Source organism: Ascidiella aspersa, chromosome 1 (assembly GCF_963924565.1).
Source record: "Ascidiella aspersa chromosome 1, kaAscAspe10.2, whole genome shotgun sequence".
In the NCBI taxonomy this organism is placed as follows: Eukaryota; Metazoa; Chordata; class Ascidiacea; order Phlebobranchia; family Ascidiidae; genus Ascidiella; species Ascidiella aspersa.
In genome coordinates this window covers 38815685-38828118 of record NC_139447.1, presented here as the reverse complement: position 1 = coordinate 38828118, position 12434 = coordinate 38815685, and the positions used below count along the sequence as shown (strand labels likewise).

The following is a 12434-nucleotide window of genomic DNA, read 5'->3' as shown; positions in this document are numbered from 1 at the left end:
TACATTACTCCATTGGCACAACTTTAAAAGATGCAAATTAATGTGTTTGATAACATTCCTAGGGATTTTGTGACAAATTCATTTCACCCACCTAGGTAAAGTAAAAACGATTGTACTTGTTGGAAAATTAATTATTAACAAATTACCCATTTTCTCTCTGTTTTCCTTCTTTGCTCTGGAAGCCTTTGCTAGTTTCTTGGAACTTGTTCTTGGTCGATTGCTTGGTGGGGAACCCCCCTTTTTCTTGCTCCTTGCATCTGGATGTTGACTGGTGGAGGGATTATCATCACAAGAGGAAATATCTTTATCAGAGCTGGATCCTAAACAGAAGTACAAAATTTTAAACAAAACACTGAACAACTGATTCAGAAAATGAAAACTTATGTAAATGTGTTTAAATACATATGTTTTAGGGAAATATGGTTCGAGGCAGCAGTTAGTTGGACAAAGAATAAAAATCCCACACAGAAGTAGCAAGCATTTTGTAACTGTTTCGAATAAATCTCAAGATAATGGTTAGAGCAGGGGTTCTTAACCAGGGGTACGTGTACCCTTTGGTGGTACGAAGCACCAAAGCAGGGGGTATGGACATGCAGTGTGAAATTATGCGCTATTTAGGCATATTTGTATTTAGGCAAGTACGAAAAGCAACATAAAAAAAACAATATTAAATTGACTGATTTTTTGCTGGTTGTAAATATTGTTGCTCACAAGACGGTATTTAATGCATGCATTCAACACGTAAGTTATAAATACATTGAGTTTAATATCAATCATTAAAATTTAATTTACTTACGTCGGCCATTGTAGACAGGGGGTACGAGAAAATTTCATGAAAGCTAAAGGGGTACGAGCACCAAAAAGGTTAAGAAACACTGGGTTAGAGGTTGTAGTCATATGTAGAATGAATATCAAAGCCCATACAGAAGTAGAAAGCATTTTTTGAACGTTTAATAAAATACTTATTTCAACATGTTTGAAAATTATTATCAAGTTACATGGAAAACTATACCGGAATTAGTCTTCTTTTTTCTTCTTGCCTTCTTTACTCCGACAGTCTTGCCTGATTGCTGGGTTCTTGGTCGTTTTCTTGGTGTTGATTTTGGCGTTTTCTTGCTCCTTACATCCGGATGTATAATAGCGGAGGAAGCACCAACATGGTCCCTGGAGGTGGGATATTTTGAGGAGCTTGGTCCTAAATACACAAACTAAAAATCAAGCATTTGTTTCTCAACCTATGCAACCCGAAATAAAATAAAGTTGGATTGTCGCTTAATTTGGTTGGGTCGCCAACTGCATTAGTTGCACGGTGAAGATTTAATGAGATTGGTTCAGAGCAAGATATATTCAAAATCAAAGAAAATTGTGGGATAAATACAAAGACATTAAATTATTTCGAACGTATGTATGTTATTTGTTTGATGTTTTATTAAAAAAAAAGATGTGGAAAACACTTGTCTATATCAGGGTTTCCCAAACTACCGCGACGACTGCACAGGTGGTCCGTGGCGATATGACAAGAAATAAAAAGTCACACATTTACGTTGTACAGCAGGGGTCGACAACCTAGGGCGCACAGCCGGACTGGCCCGCAAATGCATTTATCCGACCCTCAGCCTCTTTGACAAACTAGACACGAGTCCATTTCTCAAACTGTTTGACTATTTTAACTATGTAAGTTCGAAAAATTTTTGCACTTTGCATTAACAATCTTTATAGCCAACATCGGGTTCGTTTACGTTATGAAGCTTTAGCGCTTCTTGCCCTGTGGAAGACTGACTGCCAAGTGCCAAAGTGCGTCGCGTACAAACGGAAAGCGTATTAAAAAATATTGGACATACATTTTATTTTATTTATTTATTTATTTTTTAAATCTAATAAACACTTGCAAGAAATTTGAAAGAAATGCCGGTATACCCCCCAAAAAATCATACTAGCCAGGTGTGGCCGGAATAGGTTAACAAAACACTGAACAATTATCCATTAGGGTTATAGCGTTTTCTCAAAGTGGTTTTATTACAATTTTTAAAATGAATAACGACATGTGGACTCAAATTTTAATCCTAACAAACACTTTTTGTCCCGCTTTGCTCCAACACTTTAATGCCTCCTTAAAAGTAACGAAACACGTTTTTAAGTAAAAAAACATATCCGAAGCCCGCCTGATTTACAGTTTTCTAACATTTTAATAACATAAATCTTATTTAACATTTTGTGCGACCCGCAGAGACCTTTCTGATTTTGGTTTTAGCCTGCGACTAGAAAAAGGTTGCCGACCCTGTTATACGGTATGTGTATTCTTTCAAAGATAATTAAATTGTCGCAGTTATTTACAACTTATTGATTACGAAAGCTTTTGCTATCCAGTATCGTAAACCTCACTTGTTGTGCTTTGAACTTACGTAGAATTGATGATTTAAGCAAAGGGAAGCAATTCCATCCATCCCATTGATGATGTCAGTTTTGTAAATATATATAATTTGGTTTGCGGCCCACGAAAATACAGATTTACAAATAGTGGACCGTGGTCCAAAAAAGTTTGGGAAACCCTGGTCTATATCAATAGCTGCTTCAGGTAATATTTTAAAATATTAGAAGTATATCAATTCTGCCCATGTTGTGGACTTTAGCAATATTATGTTTGCAAAAAATGACATAGATGCAATACTAGCTATTATCAGTGTCACACACACAGGAAAATAGTTGGCCTTCAGTTGTAACAAAAATGATTATAACAAATTAAAATTTAGTAAAAACTCAAGACATCACTATAATATAATCTTACAAAACATCTTACATTTCTACAATAATATAATCATCATGTTTACATTTTTTTATTAAATAATAAAATGTAAACTTTAAATCATGTCATCAAAATGCATGAAAGGTGATAAAAACAACGAGTTGTGCTGAAGGGGCGATAACATTTGGTTACTTAATCAAAACACAAATATTAGGAAATTGGGCGCTCGTCTAGAATCCTACCACAACGAACATTATTTGGGTTAGGGTGCCGGTTAGCGTTTGGGTTTGGGTGAGTCCAGTAATAGTGTTAAACAATATTACTTGACCTACCCACACCCAAACACTAACCGACACCCTAACCCACATATTATGCATTGCTTAATAATCATTTCAACGTTGTGGTAGGATTCTAGACCAGCGCCGGAAATTGGCCACTTTTTATTCTAAAGTGCCATAAACATTTAATATTTTGGCCTTGTTTTCAAAAATAAATTAGTGCCTTATTTTTATTTAATATACCTGTAATGTACACATTTAAATATTAGGGCATAAGAAATGGGTTAACGGGTAACACAAAATAGAGAGATAAATAAAAAGGAAAAAGTTACCTGGAGTTTGTTTGTTAGAGCAGGAAGCTTGTGAAAGAACATCTTGTGGTGAATACCTTTGCTGCTGCTTTGCATTGTCTGAGTGGTCACAAGTTAGTTTCTGTTGGGCAACATAATGGATGACATAACACACACCTTAACTCAAATAATGCGTGTTGCTTTAATCATTATTCGAACACAGCGCTTCGGCATAAGCCAAAATTTTGGTGGACATAAAATAGGTTTATCGCACTGTTACATCACATATGGGCCTAATGCATTTAACTAATTGTTCACAACATTATGTGAAAAACACCCTGGGGGGCCACGGGCTGTCATTGGGGGGCCACGAGCATAAGTCTGTAGCAATGACGTGTATTGCAAAACCGTGTCACTATTTTCAGTTTTTTAGTTCAACTCAAACTTGTAATGTTAAACCTTCTTTGACCTATTGTAACGCATTTTTTCTTTACTACCTTCTGTTCGTGAGAAGTTTTGCAACAGTCGACCTCAAGCTTGCAATTCTCAGTCTGTCACCTAATTGCATTTGTTACGTCACTTACAACCAACACATAGGCGCCAAACTTTAAAAATTCTAGGGCGTTTTTTTAATTAGTAAAATGCTTACTTGTCAGTAATTAGTATACCAGTAATCACCAACAAAGCATAACGAAAGCGTATTAGCTCTTCAGTGTAAATCATTCAAAAAATTCGTTGAGTCTCTCGTAATTTCGCAATAACAAATTGCAAATGTGCGCTCTAAAACGATGAAGGACAATATACTGTGTAGTGGCGATCTACTCTCATAACAAATAAATTAGCTAAGCGGTGTCTGTCAGTGAACAATATAATACTTTTACGATACACCATGATTATTCACAACAGTTAATTATAACGGCGTTTAAGTTATACTTGCTGACAAAGCCGTAACCTACCTGAAGACATGACGAGCTAACGAATATTTTGCAGCATATGATTATTTTTTAATGGTTTGCAAGTATTTATTACATAGGCCCCATTTCTTTTTTATCTTCAAAGAACTGAACAAAAATTTTGTTTTATGTTGGTTTCTTTGGATTAACGTTTTCTTATCATATTGAGCGACCGAGCATCACAACCAGGGGCGTAGCGTGGGGGGGTATTTAGGAGTCTTGACACCCCCCTTTGAAATCTCAGTAAACAATGATCACAAAAATAAAACCGTAATTGCTGCTACATCGGAAAACATTGCACCTGGCATTGAAAACACGTCGGTCGCCTAATCAGGTCGGTGCTTATCGCCGTTAATTAACGCTCGTTATCGTTGTTTCATTTGGCATTTCGCCTGTCACCGACTCAAGTAATCTGACATATTGGCGGCGCCGTCGTAACCTTGACCACGCATATTGTCTGAATTTAAATTCCACCTGTTTAAGCTGTCTAGCGAAAGTTGCTCGATGTCAGAAACATCGCTAGTTTCGTCGGCTAAAACGCTAAAATATACGAACTTCTTGACTCGTGCAATTATTTTTTGACGAATGACATCGCCGACAATATCAATAATTTCATTCTGGATTTGTGGACTGTAATACATAGCAGCCCGATTGGATTGAGCCAAATAATCTGTGACTGAAGTGTCCCCTGCCGAAGTTCGAAATCTTAAAAGTGCGCGAAAATTGCCTTCGTTTTCTGCAGTTCGAAAGTTTGCAGGAGCAGTTAGCTGACCAGAATCGCGATGCCCGCGAAGGGGAATGCCGCAGAATATTATACTCTCTACCACAGAGACAAGAAAGTTATTTTTAGAGGAAGCAATCGTTGTTGATCTCTATCCATTTGTTCCAAAATGTCTCCCCTCTCTAAGACCTGAAGAAATGACTACGCTTTTACGGTTGCTGTTTTATGATATTCGAGCGACGCGTGATCTTTCAACAACGTAGTCCCTTTTACATATTCTGTCGCACTCCGTAGCGGAGTTTTGACGAGCTGCTTTAGGGATGACCCTCCTGCCTTTTCCGGTGCAACAAAACGCAATGTTTGCAAAATGCACCTTGCACTACATCGCTGTAAACAAGCCATGGATGCGGTTTAAGCCATGATGCACGGAAGGACACAACAGATTTTGTTGTTTTTCATTCTTTCTAGTCTTGGGAATACGTAAGTTTCGTCTGGCATCCACGGATTTAACAAAAGTTTCCGCTTTGTCTCCCTCGAAATATTAGCTCCAATGAAATTTCCAATGTCATTTGGAGACCCAGTTCCAGACGATTATTGTTGAGGTGACACTATACTCGCTGATTCGATTTGTGTTTTATCTTTTTCATGGCTCGTTTCTGGCAATTCTAATCGACCACTGACACTCCTTGTGTCAAAATACGATTTGATTTTTCTTACTTTTTGCTTCTTTCTTTCTGGAGATGTCATATTTTTGGATAAAACTCGTGCTTTCACTGACAAAATTTCAAAAACACCGTTTTATTAATGACCTAGCTACTTCTGCCTCCCTTCACGATGAATCGTCTAAATAACATTTCCCGCTGAGGATATTATTGAAACGTCGTCGAACTATACCTTCCTGCTTAACTGATAATAAATGGCCATCTTACTTGTTTGTTTTCTTTTTGTACAGTTTCAGCTGAATAATTTACTAATTATACCGAGTTTAAAAAGGGCGATTTTGAAGCCACGTTTCATACAATCGGCGAAACTAAACTACAAATATCACCAGATTTGTTGATAAGCAGCGTTAATTTTGCTGACAACGAAGTGCAACAGTTTGTGATTGACACGTCACAGAGCCTGTTCTGACACCACAATCTAATAGTTTTCGCGCACAATTGAAATCACGTGCCAATCGGACGTGAATGAGTCAACGGAGTGTTGTACTTTTCTAACGTCAAATAGACAAATTTAAAGAGCCGTAAGCTCCTAATAATCGCCGTTTTTAGCGTCTAGAATACACGAAACGTAATTTTTTTCGGGCTCCGCCCCTACCCGCTAAGGGTGTTCATATACGACGCACGTGTTCGCTTTTGCTGGACGTTAAGTGTTTCTGCTTATTTTTTATGGCGTCATTATTCATTACAGTCAGACGGAAAATATGGGAATTCCCTAAGTTGAAATTGCGAGACACCCCACTTTGAAATAGTCACGCTACGCGCCTGATCACAGCGTATTTCAATATTTACGAATATTTACGTCACACGAAACAGTGTGTTGTACGGCGCATGGAAGTTAGAAAAAAAACTTTTTTTGTTTTTTAGGTTCAGTTGAAGCAGATTTTACCATTAGAGGTTTAACCCCAAACGCAAAATTCTTATCAGCCTATATGCTTAGCAAACTTTTTTTAGACGCATGTCAAACTAAACCCTAAATTGCTCACCGCGCGTGTATTAAAGTTCAACTGACAATTCTAATTAACATAAATAAAAGAATAAAGGGTAAAGTTTATTAAGATATACGAAGTTGGGAAAACTTTGATTGTTTATAGTTGCAGGAAATGCATGGCGCATTTAGGGTAAAACAATTCCCCCAAAACGCTACTTAATTACCAGATGCAGATTTGCGCTAAGAGCGAAAAAAATGCATTTCCTTAGTTAAAATACCTAAAACAATATGTGAAATAGCCTCCCGCTCAGTTTGTAAAAGGTTGTAGGCCGGGATGATCTGCATATTGGCGGGCCGTATTTTGCGAGTTTAGCACTTATATATTTTCAGGTGCGAACGGGTACTTCCCCCACGCTGTAAGTTTGGCACATTATTTAAGTAAACCTAAAGTGTGTAACTAACGGCGTGTCCATTTTAGAAATTTGCATACTAGTTGCGCGTGAACTTGGTAAAATTCCAGGGCGTCTAAAAACGCTCTGCATGACTCATTTTCGACGCCTATGAATTAACATTTGTGTTTTTCTAGTGTACTCAATGATACTAAAACTATTACAAGCAAGTTGAACATTCAGGGTTGTTCCTAAGCAAAAATTTACACTCGCCAGCTGGGCGAGCGGCAATCAATCGGCACCCGCCCGGACGAATTACCACTCGCCAAAAATCTTGGCCGCCGTCTGCAAATTTTCGTCCTAGCGCGGCCATTTCTTGGGTTATCGTTATTCTGTTTAGTGGTTTTTATACGTAAACACTAGTTTTTATAAAAGTCTGGTTGTTTATTTCCAAGCACGGATGAACAAATTAATGACCCATAAAGCAGTTTACGCTTAAGACAATGTTATAGCAAAATATTTTTAACAATCTTTAGTGAAAAAAATAACACTGACAATTTAGTAGCCACGGTCTGCCTGTTTTCCATTTTTCTAAAAATCCTCGGAGGTTTTTCTGTTCTTGAAGGACGTTTTAACGCAAGTTGTTTCATGCCACAAACAAAACGCTACATTTCGCCTAACACTATAGTTTGTAGTTACACAAGTAGGCGATATTTTCAAATATCGTAGTGTTCAGTGGAGGTTTCGTTCCCTCAAAACATAAAAAAACACTGCTTACAAATATTAGTATAAGTCATTAGCATTAAAACTTATTGTTTGCAAAAACTGTAGCAATTGCTCTTAATTTCGTAATACAAACAATTAAATAAACACAAAAAAGTAGAATTATTATCCTGGGTACATCGCAAGTCCAATAAACTTTTCCAAAGGCGTCAATGACTGGGTTAAACATTTAAAAAATAACAATGTTCAAGTTAAACGATAAACCTTATAACTATTTGCCACTGCAGCAATGACGTCTTTGATTGTTTGCCTGTAAACGATTTTTTTTTAAACGGGACAAAGAGTCTTTATTACGAGCTTCGAACGTGACTTTAACCTTAATATTTGTCAAGTGTTGAATGTATTTGCGTCTTACTTTTTAGGGAAATAATTGGCGTTAAGTAATATTTCGCTTAGTAGTGGCAGTCAGGTTGTCTTACACCAACTAATTAAATTTCTCGCCGAAGCCACTCGCCAGTTGGGCAAGTGGGTGTCAATCAGCACTCGCCAAGAGCGATTTGTACTCGCATTGGCGAGCGGGCGTGCTTAAGGCCAACCATGACATTTTTCAAAATAACGATATTACCGTTTTGGCTCGTAGAGATAGATTTGCTGTTGTTCCATTGATAAATTTCGTTGTAAAATTAATTGTTTTAAGTGGTCAACGCAAGCTTAACAGAACGAAGAATAGTTGAATTGCATATACTTTCAGAAGTTTACTATTAAAAATACATTTTTACACAAAGCTTAAACAAGATTTTGTGTTGTCAAATGTCGAAAATTAGCAAGTGGTGCAAGAGTTACGTCTCTTTTGGCTTCACAAAAGTTAGACGAGACGGCCATAATTGTGCGCAGTGTCTAAACTGCTCGGTGGTGATGTCAAATGCGTCATTTACTACCCTCAAAGGCCACCAGGCATAAAAGGTTGAGAACCACTGATCTAAGACCGACTTTATTTTAGGCTGTGGTACTTATGCAAACACAAAAATTTCTGTGCTTTGCGCGAACTTTGGCCTTCGTTTGCTATGATTGTATCTCTGCTTTAAGTAAATTTAATCAGCTCAAAGCCACTATTTATTTCATGGCATGAACAATTTAGAATAAAAAGTGTTACAAATGTCGTTATTTGAAGCAATATAAATTCAAAATTTATGCAAAGAATCTTTTTATTGCGCTTTTTAATATGACCTTCATGTTTCCACACAAGTTTGCCTGAAAACAGCTTATCTATGTAACAGTGTTAGAGTAAGAACACTGTGCACCCCTAGGCCCCAGTTTGTACTTTAGCATGACCCTTATTTATTGGTTAATGACACAAAAAACATTTTTTATCTGATTTATTTGTTAATAACCTGGTTTATCGCCTCAACATGGCAAGGTTGATACATTCCTTAGGCGAATACATCATTCAACTTTAGGGGCACATCCAAAAACGAATTTAGGCCCAAAATGCTTGTCACAAGATTCTGCCAGCCTGTTTGAACTTTAAACATATATTATAACCCAGAAGAAAAACTATCATTTTGCCACAAGAAATGAGTAAGTACCAACAAACAACTTGATAAAGGTTTGACCGATGGCTATAAGAAACCATTTATTTCTTGCAAAACAATTCAAGTTAGAAATTACAGAAATCATACATACCTTAAAATTGATGTTTCTTGTTTGTTCGTCAGACATTTCACAGTTTAAGCAAATTTGTAAAATATTCACATGTTTACAAACTTAATGTAGCAATTTAAAAAACAATAATTTTCATATCAATTGGGATAATCTATTGAAAATAATTACAAATTATCTACATTAGATAGACATAATACATTACCGAAATAATTAATATCATTAAAATTAAGGTTAAGCAGCCAACAATGCCCCACTTCATAAATGTTAAGAAATTCTATTATTAACTGTTATCACATAGCTATGCTGAAGGTGAACTGAAAATAAATCGGTCATAAGCTTACAATCTAAATATTCAAAACTAAATTTCCTATCATTGCATCTTAAACTTGATTAAAAAAAAATATTTATATATAAACTAAAAGTTAGTCTACATCTTATTCAAAAGACAACTAAATGAGCCAGCGGCTGCTGTAGAAAATCACTGAAGCAATGTTTATTCAATGTAGACAATGGAGAAACTCCAGCAGAGAAAGTTGGCGCTGGTTTTAAACCTTCCAATTTGTTTAAATTAACGAAATACAACTGCAAAACCAGTTGTCAAAATTGAAAACTGGAAGAATAAATATAATAAAACTTGACCAGCCAACCCCAACCCAAAAGCTAACACACACTAACCAAAATATGCTTCTATTTAATAATTTAAACGCTGTTGTAGGATTGTAGACCAGCCCCTGCTCATCGGATATGTTTCGTCTGTCATTCATCTATTATGTGCAAACTCGGTTTGAATGTTTGAAACAATTTTTGGTTCTGGTCCTCAATCCTAACAATACGTTGAAACAATTATTAAAGCAAAGCACATATTGCCTATCCCTCCCAAACCCAATTGCTAAACCGCACCCTAAACCAAATATTGTTCGTTGTGATAGAAATGTATAGGTCAGCGCCTAATTTTTATCAAGCAACCCACAGAAACAAACATAGAAGTCAACAATGGATAACCTACTTTTTAAGAAAATCACAACATTGTTCAAAATAAAAACCTTAAAATTGAAAAAACTCCTTATAGACTTTGTATGAAGAACTACAATAAAATGAATATGTGTTCGTTAAGCAACAAAGAAAATATAAAAGCAAGGTGGTTTAAAAATTCTGTGCAAAGTACATTAAGTTGTTCGTTCGCCCAAGGTTTGTTTACTTTTGAAACGAAATAGTTGGCGCGCAATAAAAACGAAGGTTTCTGTGGAAAAACAAACAAACCGGGTCGGTAGCGCCGGGTGAGACAGGAACCTTCTGGTTAAAAATTAACTAGAGTTGCAATAGTGATTGGGTTACGACATAAATTATTGTAGCATTGAATTAAATAACATTTAATGTTTTTAAAGCTAAAACAACGCGACATATATTTGTTGAAAATAAAACGGTTGCGTAAGCCAGGTCAAAAATTCCAATTAAAACAAAGTGCTGGTTGAATATACAACGCCATGTTTTGCTAAACCACTTTCTGTTTCGTGTATGTTACGTTCCATAGATAAGCAGCTTTTATTATCACTTTTGTTTTTTTAAACTAACATGAAGTTTTTACAAGACTTCAGTGATTCTCAAACTGTGTACTTTAAACGATTCTCAAGTTTGCCTCGAAGCGTTTTGTTTAAAAAAATACTAATTTGTATTACGAATACGCACTGATGTAACATGCGAGACTAAGATGCACACAATCTGTGAGAAATCCAATAATATTAAGAAATTTACAAATTGCATTGCCGAGTATTACAATCGTAAGTCAAGTAACAAAATTGTCGTTTTGTTAAAGAGTGTGCTGCAGTATTTTTATTTTTAAAAGTGCGCAAGTCAAAACGTTCAGGAATCACTGCTTTGGCGGCTTAAAGCGTTGGCTTATGTTTGCTTTGTGTGATTTAGTGGTAAATGTTTGTCAGCTCGTTCGAGTCTACTTAACCCAGCTACGTGCTGCTGGTCGCTAGGTTGCACCATCCCTGCACGATTAATCGTTGCGAGCCAGGGCTGATAAACTTTGCGCCAACAGAGTTTATTGATCGTTTAACTCTGTTGGAAGAATTGGAAGAATATGACTTTCTAGTAGTTTATTTTCTTAATAATTTTAATTAAGTTTTTCTTTTGTAATTCACAAATATGCGCATTTGGTAACCAACGTTCAACCTAAAACTTCAGTTTATTTGGAGCGCAGTACAATAACAATCAAACAATTGAGGGCATTATTTCTGCTTCTTGAGAGCCCTGTTGTTTTGTTGCGCAACAATAAGCTCTTATCACGATTAGAATTCAAACAATCGACTGCACTTTGCCCGGTTGCGACACAATTCATGTTTGCATAAAGCTAATTATATCATTTTTTTTTTTTTGTGCAGCATCGCTCTTTGTCACGCAAGCCAGAGTCGAGCAACGTACGACCCGTGATTCAAATTAGAATCTTTACACAAAGTGATATGAGGCTTGAACGAAAGATAAAAACAACCATTTTTTTAACTGCTGCATAACTAGGGAAAAATTGCCCTTTTTTGTTAAAATTGCATGAGTATTTCATAGCAATTAGTAATGGAAGCCAGGTATTGTTTCATTTTTTGCTGTAACCTTCTTAGGTTGATTCGATATAAATTGTTTTAAACGTGGAAATAAATTTATAAAGTTATTTTTGTGGTAACCCTGTCGTACCTTTGCAGCTTTTTTTTCAGCGGTGAAAATGTTAATGACCCAAAATTCTAGATCCGCCTCTGCCCCTGAGTTAGTTGTACACTTTCCATAGTTTGTTGTAAAAATGGAAATTAAGTAGATTGTAGCCCGATTTGGTTTCAACAAAACTAGAAAGCTGCTAATATTTCGACTTTTAAATTATTTGTGAAAATCTTGTACCTTAATCTGTATCATTGGAAACTTTAACCAAACGAGTAACTCTTTATATACTTTGTCTCCTCTAGCGAGCAAAGGTGTTGTTCGCGAAAGGCTGACAACTTGCGATCCAAGAAGCATAACGTTAGCGCTGTCTAGA

The 12434-nt window shown here is 36.2% G+C and overlaps 1 protein-coding gene across 1 annotated transcript in view; it reads right to left on the bottom strand.

The window, feature by feature from the left end:
* The window catches only part of LOC146170418 (uncharacterized), a 131051-nt gene extending 121489 nt beyond the window's left edge, over positions 1-9562 (bottom strand). The window contains exons 1-4 of the mRNA XM_083388697.1: positions 9431-9562; positions 3354-3453; positions 1013-1195; positions 147-320 (exon numbers count right to left, since the gene is read on the bottom strand). Coding sequence (XP_083244823.1) covers positions 147-320; positions 1013-1195; positions 3354-3453; positions 9431-9466 — 493 coding nt within the window. The 5' untranslated portion in view covers positions 9467-9562. The remainder of the gene's footprint in view (positions 1-146; positions 321-1012; positions 1196-3353; positions 3454-9430) is intronic.
* Between the last annotated feature and the right edge of the window lie 2872 nt (positions 9563-12434).